The following is an 18,418-nucleotide window of genomic DNA, read 5'->3' as shown; positions in this document are numbered from 1 at the left end:
AAGGGACTACTTTGAACCAACCCTCAAACTTAAGGGACCATGTTTGGCATTTCTACTTCAGTATACCTCGCATTAATCTAATCCGAGGTGCTTATTTCCCTACTCTTCTAAAGACAAAACTACCCTCTTCGGTCCCGCTTGCTACGGGTGTACATGGATCGGGTAGGTTCGGCTTTTATCAAAACCAAACCAAACCAACTATATCGGTTTGGATTGGTTCGATTTTGTCGAGTTTTATCGGGTTTTCGGATTTTTTGGTTATATGAATATTATTCGAATCTTTATAGATAAAATTTTGATAAGTGAATTTTGATAAGTGAATATATATTTAGTAAATATTAAAAAAATTGACAAGCATATGATCTATTAAAATATTTCAATGAGAGAATTTTATTAGTAACACGTGATAGTTATTTTCTTAGTAGTTTATTAATAATTTTTTGTCAATGTACGCTTTCAAAGTTAACACACGAGAGGATTCTAAATATTTTTATATTTTTTTTAAAAAAATTTAATATAAAGTCTTAAAAATATATTTAAAAAATTATATATTTATATGTCGGTTTGATTTGATTTTTTTTAATTAATACTAAATTAAGTCAAATCAAACTTAGTCGGATTTTTTAATCGGTTTGGTTTGATTTTTCGGTTCGGTTCCAAAACTGCTGCCGCTTGCATCGACATAAAAGACTGTGGGCAATTAAGTCATTTCAAGTATATAAGAAGTGCCCCTCAAATTTCAACCAATGCACGGCAAAGAGACTTCACTTTCTTTTCAAATTCACTGCTCTTTGCCTCTTTCATCTCATCTCCTCAATTGAATTCAAAAACTTTCAGATCCAACAAAACACAAATCAAAATCAAAAACTAATTTCTTCACTGATCGATCGATTAATTAGAAAATTACAGCTATAAATAATACGCGCATTTACGCAATAATAAGTTCGAGATGAATGGAGTGGCGGAATGCAGCGTTTGCCACTCGAAATTAGGAGTTTCGCCTAACACGAGAACGGTTTCTAAAGCTTACGATCATCATCGCACTGATGTGTCGTTGAAAACACGCGCTTTCAACGTTTTTTTGGTTGTCGGTGATTGCGTGTTGGTCGGTTTACAGGTATTAGCACTCCTTACTACTCAACTATTAAGTTAAACTAGAAATAATCAGCTCAATTTTTATTTTTTTTTAAAGTTTTTTTTAATTTGTTGAGTAAAATATGCATATTGAAAGTTAACTGGTACGAAGCCAATCGTATGAGCTGGAAAAAGTGTGGTATTCTTAATACTTTTGTTGTTTTATCAAAGCCCTAATGTTCTTAGTTTAGAATTATATAGTAGTCTCAACAACAACAACATTAAGTTATCAGGTACTTGTGTTGAGAGCGATTAAGTAATACATTGAGAGCGATATCACGTGATTTCTTCCCATACATCTAAGCCTTGGTGGGCGGAGTTATCAGGTACTTGTGTTGTGCTCGAGGGTGGTACCATGTACTCGGTGGAATAGTCGAGGTGTGGGCAAGCTGGTCCGGACACCATCATCATAAAAAAATACATTGGGAGCGATACAAGGTGATTTCTTCTCATCTGCCTAAATCTTGGTGGGCAGAATTACCTGGTACCTACTCTTGTGGGAGGTAGCAGCAGGGGCGGATCTACGTAGGGGATTGGGGGTGGCACGGCACCCGGACGCTCGGGTAAAATTCTATTTATGTACTGGTATTTTACTCGAAAACATGTATATAGGAAAAGGGTGGCACTCGGAAGTCACGAAATGACCGTGGGTGCCACAGTTGAACTGCCAAATTCCCACACGCAGGGCTCAGGATCGAATCTCGTTGTGTTCTCAAGCTGGTGTATTTGTCCCTTGTGGTCCTAGTTTACTCCTCTTCTTAATTCCTTCTATTTTTTTCAGTTTTGTATTTCCTCTCCCTTTGTACAACCTTATTTTTTACTTACAATTATATATTTGCTTCCTTTTTCTCATTCTAGATTTTCAAATTTTATTTGAATGTGATCTTAATCATTTTCTTTTTTTTTATCCATCTAATGTTATATTTTTCTTGATTCTCAATTTTTTTTAAGTGATGTCATCAATAAATGTAATATTAATCTAGCTATATGTAGATTGAATAGGTATATTTGCTAACTTAAATTTTATTTTTATTTTATGTTTTTTAATCACATTCAATAGAATTTGAACTGAGAGAATTAATCGAATTGGACAAAACTTATTATGTTTTGGAAATCACGTATATTTATTTATGCTTTAAAATTTTGATAAACTGAATTAAATTATTTCAAAATGGATCGGACTGAACCAAAAGCTAACCAAATCTGGATTATGTTGAATTGGATATTTTGGCCTATCCCTTTTTTTCTTTGACTAAGGGTTGTTTATTATGATGTTTACTTCTGCTGGTTTTTCGCTTGATTGAGGCAATTGTGATTATTCTAGACTTCTAGTATAATTTGCTAAATTGTGCAAAATTATTGATATTAATAAGACGGAGTCAGCTTGGATTGTAGAAAGTAAACTGGCTCCAAAGAAATTGATGGGTAAGCCTGTTGCATGATTTTAAATGCTTTCCACGAGAAATACTGGTTAACGGAGGTTTTGGCCAATAAAAGTGCTTCGCAATCTAAATATCCTCTTTTAGTGAGGGGTGGTATTCGGTATGGCCTTGAGCTTTTGATATCCTTACTTTTTCCATGTTAAATATTGAATATTGCAAAGTTGTATTTCTTTAAAGAGAAATGTGTCTTAGAGTAGTCATTTTTCAGAACTGTGTAGTACTGGAATATTTTCGGGTTTCTTCATGTAAGTATTCTAAATTATGTTATGTAGGTACATTGAATAAAAGATATTTTCTTTTCTTTCTTTTGTTGCAGCCTATACTTGTATACATGTCTAAAGTTGACGGCAAATTCGAATTCAGTCCCATTAGTGTTAATTTCTTGACTGAGTTAGCAAAAGTTGCATTTGCAGTAGTAATGCTATGCTTACAGGTATGCTTTGTCTCTCGTCATTTCTTAACTTATTCTGTAACCTTCTACACCTTCAATTTTTCTATGAGGTTCTTCTCTTCTTTTTCAATATAACAAAATTCGCTACTGGGTATTGCTCATATGCATCATAATTTGTGCTTAACTTCTTGATATCTTGGTAGTTGGTGTAACTATTCACTTGTTCTAAAATGTCTCAATCTTATGTATCATTTGAAGGCTCGAAGCCAGAAGGCCGGCGAGAAGTCTCTTCTCTCTTTCTCCACATTGTTCCAGGTAAATTTCACTAGGCTTGTATAGATATACAAGCCCCTGTAAAGTTGTGCAAAAAATAAAATAATGTTTCCAGTGAGATGTGTCTTTTCATTTAGGCAAAAGAATATACCTAATCTAGTTGATATTTGGATGATAGTTTAGCTTGTATAGAAATTTTCTTCCAAGCATGCAGTCGATTCTTTCTTTTCCCAATTACTCCTCTCCTTTCATGTCATATGGAGGCTCTTCCATATGAAGGGGATCTTTTTTCTGTTGAAACATATGAAGGGGAGAAGCTACATTTGTAAGACTCTATGAATGGGATTAAACATTTTATGAGCAATTCACTAAAGGTGCCAAAATGGTAAGCCGGTGTTAACTGGAGCCATTTATCTCCATCATCCATTCCACAATTTTGTATTATTCAGCACAGAGTGGGGATAAGAGTACGAAGAAAATATTACTATTGTCAACTAACAGGATCTGCTCTCTGGAATCCGAAAGCTCTTCACGTTATTCTTGGCTTTTTTATCTTTTTTACATTATTGTTTTTTCATGTGAAATACATTTTATGCTCACATAATTTAGCAATTAATCTTAAATATTCACTTCACATTAATACAAATTATAATGCAAACAGACAGCAACGAAATATCCTGAGATCCCGCTAATCTTACATAATCACTTAATTAAACAATATATTAGTCATAAATAAACAAAAGAGTCTATTATTTTACGTCTACATTTCTATAAACAGGTGAGAAGAGGGTTATGAAGCCACCTCGTAACATGTGGGAACCTATCTGGTCACAGAGAAAAAGTAATAGGTTTCCACTTCACCAAGTTAATTCTTTCTAATTAATCAGTGCTTATGTGTGTGGTTCTTTAAATCTTAGGCTAATCTGAATATTGAAATTAATGCAGCTAACTTTTCAGAAGTTCTTTCTCTGACTTCCTCGACCTCGTAGGACGCAAGTGGGATGTTATGAATTATAGGGAAGTATGTTCATGGCTACTCTTGATACGAACCATTTCCTTTATTAATTGCAGGCTGCTCGGAACAATGTGCTTCTGGCTGTTCCAGCTTTGCTTTATGCTATTAATAACTACCTGAAGTTTATCATGCAGGTATATTTTTTTGTGGTTCCTCATTTGGATCTGTAGTATTAAAAGGTTTTCTGTGAGAGGCTTATCATATTCTCATGGACTTACTGTCTTTATCTTAGATGGGAATGAATAGAACGAAATGGGTTATAGAGGTATTCATGTACCCAACTTCAACCAGCTTGGTATTGAGGCATAATTGATCGATACTGGCTCTATCTTAGATATTTGTTTCCAGTAGTGTGCTATTCTAGTATTATTATGGAATATCATGTGCTTTCCAAGTTATAGATCTTTTTACATATAACTCAAAATGTACATTACAAGAAGATTTTTTATAGCCTATTTTCCTGTTCTAGATCAGAAAGTAAATTGAGTATCTTCCTTGAAAGTTGAGAACTTTGGCATGAAAAGATTTTGTTGTCATTTCAAGTGGAAATGTATACCTTCTGGATTTCTGATATTCTCTATCTGTTATGACTATTTTCTTCAAAATCTTATGAGGAATTCATGTCCTCTTGCCTTTGTACTTTTGTCTTATGCGCTTGTTACCTAATGAACTCACTTTCTTGTCTAGTCCAAAAGTTCTGCAGTTTTGGTGCATGTTATTGGAGTAAAACCATCCTCTCGCACTTCCTAATGGCACTGTTGTTCTTTGTGCAGTTATATTTTAACCCTGCTACTGTAAAGATGCTGAGTAACTTGAAGGTATCCATTTGCTTATAGTTATTGCTGACACTGTCAGAGCTTGCAATTTCACGTGAGAATTCTAAAGTAGTTTTGGTCCTAAAGTTATATCTCCCTGATGAATCTGCAAGTAGGCGTAGCTGATTACCAAGTGGATTTTACAGGCTAGAGTAGTTTTCACAACCAAGAAGGATTTACTGTAGTTGTTAGATTTTCCACATATGTGCACTCAGGATTCAGTGGAAGAAAAACATTTGTGCTTGTTTCTCTTTGGATGGTAGTGAGCTGGTTAGTCCTTAATTTTCTTTGGGATATCTGTGGTGCCCGGGCCAACTGCACCTTGGCTGATCCATCAGGCAGCCTGTCTAATGCACAAGCATGGGTTGCCATAGTAATCCAGCCCCTAAAGCTGGAATCGATGGGCTCACATCAAGTGTTGTAGTTGGAATTAGGTGGTGAGCTTGCTAGTCGTTTAATTGCGGTTTGTATTCAAGGATGCTGTGATTACTGCTTGAGTGCTTGCGATGCCTAATTTGAGGATTCACTTATTTCTTAGCATACTTGTACCACATCTTTCCTTTTCTTCTGCTGGTAGATTTATTTTCTTGAAGTTTCTGTTGGTGATAATTTTGCTTTTTTATTTCGTCAAACATACAGGTTTTGGTAATTGCAATCTTGTTAAAGATGATTATGAAACGTCGTTTTTCCATAATTCAGGTCGGTTAAGGAAACAGAGGTTTGTTTATTAACTATTGTCACCTGTATTTAGTTGATCTTTAGATTTCGGCCATGCTGTCTTTATGCATCTCTTAGCCTGAAAAATATTAGTTATCTATGACTGTCTAAACTAATTGGTTGCAGTGGGAGGCTCTTGCACTATTGCTTATTGGCATCAGTGTGAATCAGCTGCGCACTTTACTGGAAGGTGCAACAGCTTTGGGTCTTCCAGTGACAACAGGGGCATATTTGTATACCATGATTTTCGTAAGTATGAATATGAAAATAATTCTTAATGACTACTCATCTGTTCGCAATGTTCCATGTTCATGCATATTCCCTTTTTTTTTGGGTCCTAAGAGAATACACAACACAAGGTTCACAAATAGTGCCACTTGTACTGGAAAAAACCTTAATGCCATATTTTCTTGGCTTTTCACCTGTTTGCCTAATTTAATGTATAGAAACTGATGCAATATAATAATTCAGGTCACTGTTCCTTCACTGGCTTCTGTCTACAATGAATATGCTTTGAAGAGCCAATTCGAAACTAGCATTTATCTTCAGGTGAACTTTTACTGGTGATCACTCCTAAAATGCTTTAAATTGCTGCAGTGAGTTTGACTTCATTCAACTGGTTCCCAGGCAAAACCATAGATATCTTCTCCTCCTTAGCTTATTCTTCTTTCGTTTCCCATGGTTACTTCAGTGTCAGTTTGAACCATCACATCGAATTGTTATGGATTGCTAATAATCAGGTTTTCCTGAGCAGTATCTTTGCTTGATGTAATCTTACAAGCTAATGGTATGATAATCTGGATGTTCCAAGTAATGAGGTCCTTCTAACTTCTAGGTGTGGCTTTGCTTAATCGGTGTCTATGACTTTGTAAATGATCCATGCAAACAACTGAACTGCTCTTTGCAGAATTTGTTTTTGTACGGATATGGTGCAATCTTCAACTTCCTAGGCATACTTGGAACTGCCATTTTCAAAGGTATGAACGGGAAATCTTGTCTCTGGGACTATTAGATGAAATACCATCCATGGCAGGATCCAAACTTGCTTATACTTCCCCAAGTCTTTTTGACTTTGGCTAAAATGTTTATGGTGTATCAATTCACCTTTACCATTGCTGAGGACGTATCAAAACTTAATTTCTTCCTTTACCCGTGGCTAAAATTCTGTCCCAAATGCTCTTTAGGACCTGACACTTTGGATATCTTACGGGGACACTCACGAGCAACAATGTTTTTAATATGCAACAATGCAGCTCAGGGAATCCTGTCTTCGTTTTTCTTCAAGTATGCAGGTGAGGCCTCTCTCACTTATTTGGCTTCCCAAGTCGACGAAATGCATCATGTTTATAACCCATATAACCATCCATTTCTATACCATAAAATTTTGGTATTTTATAATTCTGTTGTATGTGGGAGTCGGCTTTTTTCTCCTTAAATTTGGCCAATTTCTGCACTTCAAAAATGGATCGTCTCAATTTTTAAGTATTCTGCATGTGCTATTGATCTTAGATTCCTAGCTCTTACAAGGTAGGTCCAATCTGGTAGTGACTGACATGCAGATTTCATTTTTCCATGGTGTTTGTATGTCTTTTAAATTTTGTTAATTAAATGCATTAACTAATCATAGCTTCAATATTTCCTTTGCAGATACAATTCTGAAGAAGTATTCATCAACTGTTGCCACTATTTTTACTGGAATAGCATCTGCTGTTCTGTTTGGACATACCCTTACTATGAACTTCATCTTAGGAATCTCTATTGTATTTATCTCGATGCATCAGGTTATATTTGGATGCTGTTATCAATTTTGAGTGGCATGATCAATTTTTTGCTTGGGCTCACGTCAAGCTTCAACTTTTCAGTTCTTTTCACCTCTTGCAAAGGTCAGGGATGAGACACAAAACGACAGTTTGGAAATGGATTCTCAGAACGACTACAGGTGCACTCTTCTTTTATGTTTCAACTTTGTGAAAGCAAAACTGATATACACACGAGATCAGGGTTACCCTACAACGTCTTATCTCAACGGGCTTGTGAGATGCTTATGTCTAGATTTGCCCTTTAGATTGTTTTGGACCAAGTACTTATCATTCTTATGAGTCGGTAGTGTCAAAAGTTTGTCTAAACCCCAAGAGTATGGAGATACGGAACCCAGGTTACAGTATATATATATATATATATATATATATATATATATATATGTATGTATGTATGTATGCCTTACCTTGCAGGTTGTTTCCACGGCTTGAACCCGTGACCTCCTGGTCACATGGCACCAACTTTACCAGTTACGCCAAGGCGGCTTCCCTATATATATATATATATATATATATCCTTTAGTATGCTAGTTGTAACTGGGTGAATCTTGGATGGCCAGTGGCAAACCTCTACCTTTCACTATCACAAAAGCTCAAGATATCTTTCATGCAGCCAAGTAAGTTAATTTGGTAATATTGCTTTGGATATGGAGCCCTTGAAATTTCATGAGCTCTTTATTCCCCCAGAAAGAGAAAAAGCTTTGCAACCTTAGATTTATATCCAAATTATTACTGCTTTTTTACTTTCTTGATTAAATGGTCCGCTTGCTGAATTGTAAGCCTTTACGAGAAGTTCAACTGATGAAACTTAATTGTATCTAGAAAGTAAAACAAGTGACAAAGAAGTGCATGACTTAATGACATCTCCACTTTGTGGCTGTCTTCACAAGATATCAGAATGGATAAAAATGAGAGGAAGGATCCAACTTTTTTTCAAACGGGAAGCCTTTTAGTGACTGCTAGCTAAGCCTATGAAATGATAAGTAATTGGCAAATGAAGAACGGAGAAAAAAGGAGTTTTCATGTCAAAAACTTCAAAATAGGGAATACCCTCCAGTTCAGAATTGGAAAATTTGAAAAGGAAGAAAGAGGACAGCATTTGAGTGAGAATCCTTATTCTTCAGATCAAGAGCTCTTATTGTTTGTTATCAGTTTTTGGGCCAACCAGAGTATTAGCCACTATGTTGATGCATGACTTGATGTACTAGAGGCATTGAGCCTCATCTATCTTTTCGCACTGCCCTGGTGCTTTTCTAATAATATTCTCTGAATTATAAAAGTAAAATAGGGAATTTCCTCAGGGTCCTCGTTTCCAAGAGCAGAGAGGGCTTAATGATTTATTTTGAGTGGCCATGGAATCAAACGGAGTCAAGATGAAACAATTGCTTCTTCTGGTTCAATGGAGCCGTTAAACAATTGTTTTTTTTTTCTTAGTTTCCATTAAACTATTATTTTTCTATATATGGTCTTATCTATGCAGGTGTCTTAGAAAAACATATTTATCACTTTGATGCATGTTGTGCGAAGTCTTTAGTCTTTGTGTTGCCTTATCTCACTACACATTTGATATCATCATTCTAGTGCTTCTTCTTTGGAAGAAAATTTGAGTGCTTGATCTCTACAGGTCAAAGGATGGATCCTTCATAAATATGGCCGCTGGAGCAAATGAAGATGTAAGATTCTGATCAACTTGCAAAGACCTTTTTTCTTGTTTTTTCAAAAGATTATGCATGCATGTATTCCTCTCATCTTTTACGACATTTTACAGGCTAGCCATCGCGTTGGACCTGATGAGAAAGAACCCCTTCTTCCACATTAGGTATTACAGGTATGAACTCTCCTGGCACTCTTTTGCCGTGTTGAATGATATCTGCAGTATAATGATTACATTTGCAGTCTCAGTTGTCAGACAGGTTGATACATAGCGGACTTTCAATATTTAGTTGATATGTTTCAGCGTCTTTGATGGGTGGTTTTAGAGAAGGTGTTAAGACCTGTGTCATTTACTAATATGCCCTGGCCAAACTTTAGGTCTGCTATTTGATCCCATTTAAATTGATGATGCCTTTAGACAAATCAGGTTTATATCTAAAAGTATTTGGCACAACCTACTCTATATTCCTAATTAAATATTCAATAATATTATCTTAGCATCCCAATCATGTATTTGGCTGAAGCCCACATGCAAGACTCTTGTCTTTTGTCAATGGATGTAGGCATTTGCCAGTGATATCATTATATTTGTGTAGGATTTCCATAGCCTTAAAAACCTCCTAGTTGCCAACCTTGTACATTTGTTTACAACGGTGATTGTGTGTGTAGTTTCAAGGCTGGACCATAGCAAGTTTACCTGGGATGTGATGAGATTGATCCTAACCCTTCCTGTGTATATGAGCTAAAGTTGATTCTAGGAAATTCAAACTACGTAATAGATGATGAATCGTGATGTGCTCAAAAGTATCTCTATTGATCCCTGAAGTTAATGTGACAGGATTATTACTGGAGAAACATCTTTGGCTGGTCGGTATATATAGGATTTTGGGTCATTCCCTTGATATTTAACATCAGTATGCTAAGATTCTTTTCATCCTCCAGATAGGCACTATGTGAGAATTTACTATAGCTCTTTTTTGTCCCATGAAATGAGGGTTTCAGGAACCATAGTCGATAATATTGGAGTTCCAGATGATCTGTATCATCCGTTTTTGTATAGAATTTAGTTCATAACCCAGGCATTATTATGACGTATGTCACGAATTGCAAGCAAAGTATTGTCTTGCACTCTTGCTAGTTGTGTATGATCAGAGGCGGATCCAGGATTTGAAGATTGCAGGTGCCACTATAGTTTTATATATATATATATATATATATATATATATATACACACACTATTCGGTCATCCATTTTTCCTAGTCGGTCTTTCTGACTAGTGGTAGGTATACATATATACATATTTTAAAAACATATTTTAAAAAGGCAAATATATTCGATTTTAGTTCAACTTTTTTACGCTTGATTTACTATTTTCTAGATAAAAGTATATAAAAAATTATTTCATGAAAGTACGCCTACAATTAGAAAATTTTCTTAAAGAGTAGCTTAATTACTATATAATTTTTGTTTGATTTGATTAATTGATCATTATTTTTGGGTTAATTTTTTTCATTTAATTGTTGCATTATATGACAATTATTTTCAAAGCCAAAATTTTAAAGTTATCAATCTATGAGAATCAAAGAGGAGATAGAGCTGGTAAAGATGACCGGCAGAAGCCTCAACAGAGGAAGAAAACTTAAAACCTCTATTTGTTAGGATATTTTTTTCAAAAGCCAACAAAAGAAATTGCTCAAATTGTACTCCATTATATAAATTAATATTGTATCACTAGAAAGAGAGAAACTATATAGTACTTAAAATTCTAAAATTACTCATCGAAAGAAATTGCTTATGAAATAAGATATAATTATAGGAAGCAAAATGAAGGCTAATGTAAAGAAATTTAAAATAAGAAAGAAGATGGAGGGATTTAGAATTGAACCCGGACCTGGGCGGTACATTAGACTTCAAAAGCAACATTTGAACCATGGCACCCACATGTCACTTGCGTAATTCGGTGCCACTTTACATATGCAGTCAGACTTCTCTATAACAGCATTATATATATATATATGTAACATCTATTCACTTTAAAAGCTAAGTTTTTCTCAGAATCGATTTTTTAAGTTATATTTTATCACTCTATAACAGCTTTTTACCTATAACGGCAACAATCATATTTATAGCAGCTTTGTAGAATTACCCCTCTATAACAGCCATATAGAATTTTAGAATTACTAATAATAATTCTAAAAATATGCACACAATCTTTTCCATTAAATAAAGTTTCTATCTTGCATAAGATATAGGATTTGAAGATTTGCACATGATATTTTTTTCACTGGACAAATTTTAAAAAATATTTAGATAGAAAATTTAACTGTTAAGCTCTTAGATTGTCTTCAAGGAAAAGCTATTGGATACTTTTTTGCTTAAAGTTTGGACACGAATTTTCGCCAGTTCGCGCGTTATATCGCTAGTAAGAGAATGGAATCTACGAAACAAGTTACAATTACAAAGTTCTTCCATCAGTCTTAAAAATAATTATTTATTTAGGTAGCTTTAAAATGTCTGCCTTAGAGTTTAAATCTTCATACGTTTAGTTATGAATTTATTAATAATGTATTAGCTTTCTCCAACATTTAACTAGTGAAATATGCATATATTTTAAGATTTTTTAAAATTTGAATATTTTTCTTATCTTTTATAAGTAACATTTAAAAAGAAACATAAAAGGGTCAAAACTGCCCGTAACCTAATCGCTTGGGTTAAAAATATCCTTCTTCCACCTATTTTGTAAAAACTACCCTCACCGTTAAAATTCTGGCTCATTCATGCTTTGCTGAATAATTTTTTTTTGTTGTATATGATGTGGCAATTGCTTATTGGTCAAAATTAGAAATTCCGCTCTAACCCAAATCTGATCCGTAAATAAGCCACTCACAATCCATCTTAGTCGTTCCAACCCGTTAAATCCTTTTTAGCCCGTCAAACACTTGATTCCATACCCAACTCATGATCCAATCGTTATTTTGGTTTCATGTGTCAAAATTTCATATTTTTCTTTGTATTAATTTATTATTTAGTAACCTATCCCTTTCCCTGTTCATCTTTCCCAACTTAATCACTGCCAACAGTTTTCTAGCCAAATCACCGCCGTCGAACTGTGAAGCTAATTTACTCACATGAATTCAATTAACTCCAAAAAAAATTACATGGTGGCACAACAAATATAACTTTGGCAGAAACATAACTTATTAAACCATAAAATCTTAAAATGAACCATTAATTTAATTCAAAGAATACCAGATTTCACTCAAAAAATAGATTTAACAAAAAAATATTAATTTAAAAATTAAATTAAGACCGAAAAATTTGAGTAGGAGAGGAAGATTCGTGGGTGTTGAAGGGTGAAGATCTTAAAGTTGAAGCCGACGGTGGTCCTCAGTCACTAATGACGAGTTATTGTACTTTGGCCATAGAGGGGGATGATTAGAGAAAATGTAGAGTGGGAGGGTAGGGATGAAAGAGGAGAAGTTGAGAGGTGAAGTTAGGGCATTTTTAAAAGCGGGTCATGGGTCGGGTATGGATATTTTTGGGTCATGGAATGGGCTAATAGGATGTGGGATGAGATTTTAATTTAAGTCATTAGGAAATTGACACATAATAAGTAATAAAAAATTATCTTAATCAAAATAGGGTTGTTAGTTTTCAGGGTATGAGTGGGCCGGAAAGTTGACGTTAGGGGCAATATTTACAAAATAGGTGGACGAAGGGTATTTTTAAACCCAAGTGAATTGGTTAGGGGTAGTTTTAGCCCTTTTCAAGTAATTGATTTTTGGATAATTTTTATCTATAACAGTCAAAAAATATTTAAACGTCAAATGCTGTTATAGGTGTATAATAGTCATTCACTATAAAAATCAAAAAATATAGGAATAGACGAGACTGTTATAGAGAGGTTTGACTTTATAACTCATTTTTTATAGATATCAACATATTTATTAAGAATTTTTGCCGGGGGTGGCGTGCCACCCCGATCCGACCAGGTATATCCGCCCCTGCTTTTATGCATGCACATTGTCTGTGCATTTGTCCCGTGAAGTCAAGTTAATAAATAATAGTAATAGAGCATAGCTACTGTTCTCTCTCTCACACACGCAAAGCAATTTTGAAATCAATTTTTATGAAGGATTAACGTCACAGTTTTTCAAAATTCTTGCAAATATTTTCAGAAAAGTGACTTATATCTTCAGTGCCTTACGATGATGTGATGGCGGAATATGTCAAAATGTGAAATCAACTCGTCTTTTGTCAATATATGAATTATGATTATAAGTTAAAAATTGGCATCCTAACGTTAAGAAATTGGACTATTCTCATTCTCCAATGATTAGAATTTACAGACTGGCATCCCAAGGTTTAGAAATTGGAGAACTTGTTTTTGAAAGCTTCATTTCTTTGCTATTATTGATTTTCCTTTTGCTTTCTCTTTTAAGCGTAGATAATAAATACCTTTGCTTTCCACCAAAGGAGAAATATGCTTGAACTTCCTTCAATTAAATAAATTTAATACTTAAATAAAGAACTAACAAGTGCATCGCAAGCTGCTAATTGCCTACTTATTCCTTTAATATAATGGAAAAACTTATATTCCTTTTTTTTATACAAACGTTTTGCTTACTTCCATTTTAACAATCATATCCTATCACTCAAAGAAAAATCTCCAGAATAAGAAATCGATTTAGTTTTATACTTATTTCTTCTTTTCCTTTTTTGGTTATTGCTTTTTCGTAGTGAATATATTTACTATAACTTTCACTTCAGACCAAAGAATACTTGACGCAGACAGGAAAAGGAAAGAGCAAAATAGAGCTGAAGATTAAGGGCAATAAAATCAAGTATATTACCAATATATCTCAAATTTGAGTTGGAGAGAAAACTAGTATGCACACACATCGTTATTACTAAACTATAATAAAGTAGTATATATATTCTTATCTCAATATTACATAATTATTATAAATTAATATAATTTGATGCAAATATAAGTTTTTACCGTTGAATTTGATAGGCTTATAAATCCTATAATTTAATCTTAGAATCAGTGGCGGAGCCACCTTACAAGAAGGGGTATCAAATGACACCCCTTAGCGGGAAAAATACACTATGTAGGTAAGTGAAAAAAAATTATATGTATATATATACTATGTATTGACTCCTCTTAATTTTCCGGTATGTTTACTTTTATATATTTTGACACTCCTTAACGAAAATTCTGGCTCCGTCCCTGCTTAGAACTTGAACTACAAAGAAGGGCTCAAATCATTTGGTGAAACGGTCAAATGAGCCTAAGGAATACTTGAAAATGAAGCTTCAAAGTGTAAAATTATCTCACGTGCTTAATTAATAATGAACGTAAAGTGGCAAAATGGAGACTTGGCATCCAAGTTTTAGAATATTGACTCATTATTCTAATGCACTTCCCAGTATTTGAAGCATAATCCAAAATAGTAGTATTAAATTCAGAGGAAATTACTTATCATTGCCCCTCATTTTGCCAGAAAGTTGTAAGGCATATGCTTTATTAGTTCTTATTCCACTAGTCAAAATTGAATTCTTGGACCCCCATTATATTCTAGACATTTATTAATTATCATGTAATGTTGCAGTTGTGCGAAAAAATGTACTTGTATATGTTATTTCAACATTTTATATGATTTGACCGAAAACAAGTTATGATATTTATTGTTCATGTAGTGATAGTCGAGAAAAAAAATATTAAAATATGGGTTGAAAGTTAGTTTGATAGAGAAAATATCAAATTAAAATTTAGAATTTGAATGGTTTAATAAATTTGAATTTTTAAAAATTGTACAAGTTTTATCGAAATAGAAGGATGCCAAGTAAGTTTAAGATATATCAATATGAAAAGAGTGTCATATAATTTCAAACAGGAGAATATAATTTTTTCTAATAATATTACACGATGATAGTACAGGAATATCAGGATACTCTTATTTGAGGGGATCAATGTTTTAAAGAAACATACTAAAAGCCTTAAATATTTTAGCAACTAGTTGCATATAAAAGTTATACAAAAAATAAAGTAGTATAATATAAAGTCCTATCCTTTTCTTCTTTCTCTTTTCCTTTATTTTAGTTTAATCATACCCACTAATCACTATACTCTAATTAGCCGGCAGTTAAATATAAGTTTGTTTCCAAATGGGTAGCAATATAATTTTTTTTATGGCCTAATCTTGTATCATTAGTTCATTGCCTTGATGTCAAGAATGAAAAGTGTGAATTTTATTAACAATAATTAGTCATTAAGTGGCAATAATTTTGTTTAACTACTTGATAGGGAAATGAAGCATACAATTAGAACTAAGACATAGTATATTTTTGTCTATTCAATTGATCAATCAACTAAATCTTTATCCCAAACATATTTTTTCTGTTTTTCTTTTCAAAAATTAAACAACATTCATAACCTCATTAGATTTTTGTTCCGTATTAGGATCATAATATGTAATTCCATCGTAGAAACAAATGTAGAAAATGAGATGCACTTTTTTGGTAAATTTTAACAAATGTTTAATCCATCCAGCTAATTAAATAATAATAGCACATTGACTTATTCTCAACAATATTCTCTAAAATAACCATATAAGCCCTAAAGCTAAACAGTGTATTGTTACTGGGTTCTCGGGTAGGGGCGGCCCAACTTCATCGGAGGCCTAAAGCAAAATCTTAATAAGAGGCCTTATATATATATATATATATATATATATATATATATATATATATATATATATATATATATATATATATATATATATATTATTTAATGAACATCATTTTTTTTTAAAATTAGACAAGTGATGTGGAATTAAAAAAATGAGAACTTAGTTTTATGAAATACAGAAAATTAAATGAATTTAACGTTGATTGCATCATAACTGAAATGGGAGAACCCAGAAAACATAAGTGACTCCTTTTTTTAGTAAGTCCCTTTCTATATTTGGTAACAATTCAACTTTAGATTTTTTTTTTTTTTACCATTAATGAGATGATTTCTAGCCCAAAAACTTCTATGATTTATTTAAGATTACAAGTTTCAAAAGTCTTCCTTTATTTCATAACATCCATGTCCAGTCAAACACTTTCATATAAATTGGGACGGAGAGAGTATAATTTATGTAAGAAAAATAAATAATAAGTTAGATTATTAGATATAGTTACGTGACCAACCAATGAATAGAGAAATATTTAAGTAAAAAAGTAAAATAAGATTGACAGAAAACTATTTTAGTTATATTAATTAGAGGGAAAAATCGAGTTATTAAAAATTAATATGACAATAAAGAAATAAATTTATCAATAATAAAAGATAATTATATAAATAATATACTACTATATATAGAGAATACTAGTAATTTTGGGCCCTTAAATTTTTGGGGCTTAAAGCAAGTGTTTAGGGTTGGGCCGCCCCTGTTCTCGGGAACCAATAACTTTTGCGTAAACGCTGTATTTCTATTAAGAAATTCACTAAATACTTATAGATATCTAATTGTGAACCCACAATTATTGTATATTAATCTGAGATTACGGTAGGAACCCATAAACTTTAAGTCTTGAATTCCCCTCTCAAACTAAGAAAGTAACTTAAAACAAACTTTTTTTTCCAGAAATAATAAAGACTTGGTCTTAACTAACCAAACAAGAAATGATTAGTTGGATAAATCATTAAGCATTTGCCTATGACTCTATTCTTATCATAAACTAATCAAACTTTCATTATTTTATCCCTAAAATAATATTCTTCGATGTAACCAATTATTAAACCTTAATAACATTACACAAAACAAAAATTAACATAAATTTCTAACAAAGAATTGTTCAAAAACAAAACCATTGACCAGAAAGTCTTAAACCGAAAAACTTTCGGCCTCTAGCTTCTTAACGTGTGTAGTTGTCATATTTTTGTAATAACGCGGTTGTCTTTTTCCCTACGCATTTTTTTTCCTTAACCCTACCAACTTGCTCCCTACCATCCCATGCATTTCATATTTGCATGTACCTAACCACACATGTAGATTCTGGATTTAAAATTGATGGTTTTAATCTGTAAAATTTTAGCACATAACATATTGTATTTTTTAAAATTATGAATTTAAAATTTAATATTTATTGAAATTTAGTGATCTTTTCACATATATTATATATATATTCTATGTTGAAATATTGAACCAAAAGTCTTCCGGAAATAGTTTCTTTACCTTCATAAGGTAGGGATAAGGTCTGAACCTAGTAAAATATGAAAAAATTGCAATATGCCTTTTTTTTTGGGGGGAGGGGGGGGGGGAATTTTAGCTCCCTAGATTATTGATGACAAAATTAAAATAGTGGCATAAAAATGGTCATTTTTGCAAATGCCCCATAATATGACTGAGTCAGTGTCTACCTCTGCCCAACTATTGTCTACCTCTGCCCAACTATATATACACACCCCCCCATACTCCTACCAACCCCAACAATAAAACCCTCAAGACAATATCAAAAAGCAACTACCCTTTATCCATTTCTCTACATTCTTCTGCAACAAGTAGAAAAAAAACACACAAACAAACAGGAAACAAAAAGCAATCACCACAACAACAACAACAACAAGAAAAACAGAATAGTTGTTTTTTGTTTGGCTCAGAAAATGGGGACAGAGAGCTGGTCTTTAATAGGAAGGCTAAAGAGGGCAGTAAAAAAGATAACTTTTTTGCTGAATCTTGATATGAACAAATGGAAGTTAGTTTCATCTTTGATTGGAGCATCTTCAAAAAGACATCAATTGAGTTTCAAAGAGAAGAAATTGCAAAAACAACCAACAGGATTGAATGTAATATGTTTTGAAAATGATGATTTGAGTCCAAATAATTCAGGTACAGGTTCTAATTCATTTAAAGGACTTCAAAGAACTATGAGTTATCCATCATCAGAAGATGATATTGATAAAAGAGCTGAAATGTTTATAGCTAATTTCTATAAGCAACTTAAACTTGAAAGGCAAATTTCTTTGGAGTTACGTTATTGTAGAGGGCATAGTTTTGGATCTTCGCCATCTCCATGAGAAGTTCAGCTATTAATATCAGCAGATCTAGGATTCAAACTTTCTACGTTCTTTGAATATATGAGTTCAAAACTTAAATATTTTATTCAAT

At 33.1% G+C, this 18,418-nt stretch overlaps 2 protein-coding genes across 7 annotated transcripts; both read left to right on the top strand.

The window, feature by feature from the left end:
* The first annotated feature begins 742 nt into the window (after positions 1-742).
* Positions 743-10,429, top strand: LOC104120337 (CMP-sialic acid transporter 5-like). Of its 6 annotated transcripts, none has more exons than XM_009632085.3 (15): positions 743-1,117; positions 2,893-3,009; positions 3,226-3,282; positions 4,312-4,389; positions 5,029-5,073; positions 5,710-5,769; positions 5,914-6,036; positions 6,259-6,336; positions 6,623-6,764; positions 6,972-7,079; positions 7,435-7,568; positions 7,650-7,726; positions 9,229-9,277; positions 9,373-9,432; positions 10,096-10,429. In XM_009632085.3, exons 1-14 carry the CDS (start codon positions 950-952, stop codon positions 9,421-9,423), a joined length of 1,287 nt encoding a protein of 428 aa, XP_009630380.1. In that variant the 5' UTR covers positions 743-949; the 3' UTR covers positions 9,424-9,432; positions 10,096-10,429. The 6 variants fall into 6 exon arrangements, with proteins under 6 accessions (XP_009630380.1, XP_009630385.1, XP_009630400.1 ...); XM_009632090.4 differs by lacking the exon at positions 10,096-10,429 and adding an exon at positions 9,927-10,089; XM_009632105.4 differs by lacking the exon at positions 10,096-10,429 and adding an exon at positions 9,507-9,785.
* A 7,484-nt stretch (positions 10,430-17,913) lies between these two features.
* Positions 17,914-18,327, top strand: LOC104120366 (uncharacterized). Its single transcript, XM_009632121.2, has one exon. The coding sequence runs from the start codon at positions 17,914-17,916 to the stop codon at positions 18,325-18,327; it is 414 nt and encodes a 137-aa protein (XP_009630416.1).
* The last annotated feature ends 91 nt before the right edge of the window (positions 18,328-18,418 follow it).

This window comes from Nicotiana tomentosiformis, chromosome 5 (genome assembly GCF_000390325.3).
Source record: "Nicotiana tomentosiformis chromosome 5, ASM39032v3, whole genome shotgun sequence".
NCBI lineage: Eukaryota > Viridiplantae > Streptophyta > Magnoliopsida > Solanales > Solanaceae > Nicotiana > Nicotiana tomentosiformis.
Note: the sequence above shows the minus strand (reverse complement) of the source record. Positions and strands in the feature narration are given on the sequence as shown.

Coding starts and splice junctions, on each gene's coding strand:
- LOC104120337 (XM_009632085.3), top strand. CDS start 950: ATGAATGGAGTGGCGGAATGCAGCGTTTGCCACTCGAAATTAGGAGTT. Junction 7,080..7,434: donor GTTTTTCTTCAAGTATGCAG/GTGAGGCCTCTC, acceptor TTTCCTTTGCAG/ATACAATTCTGAAGAAGTAT. Junction 7,569..7,649: donor TATTTATCTCGATGCATCAG/GTTATATTTGGA, acceptor TCAACTTTTCAG/TTCTTTTCACCTCTTGCAAA.
- LOC104120366 (XM_009632121.2), top strand. CDS start 17,914: ATGGGGACAGAGAGCTGGTCTTTAATAGGAAGGCTAAAGAGGGCAGTA.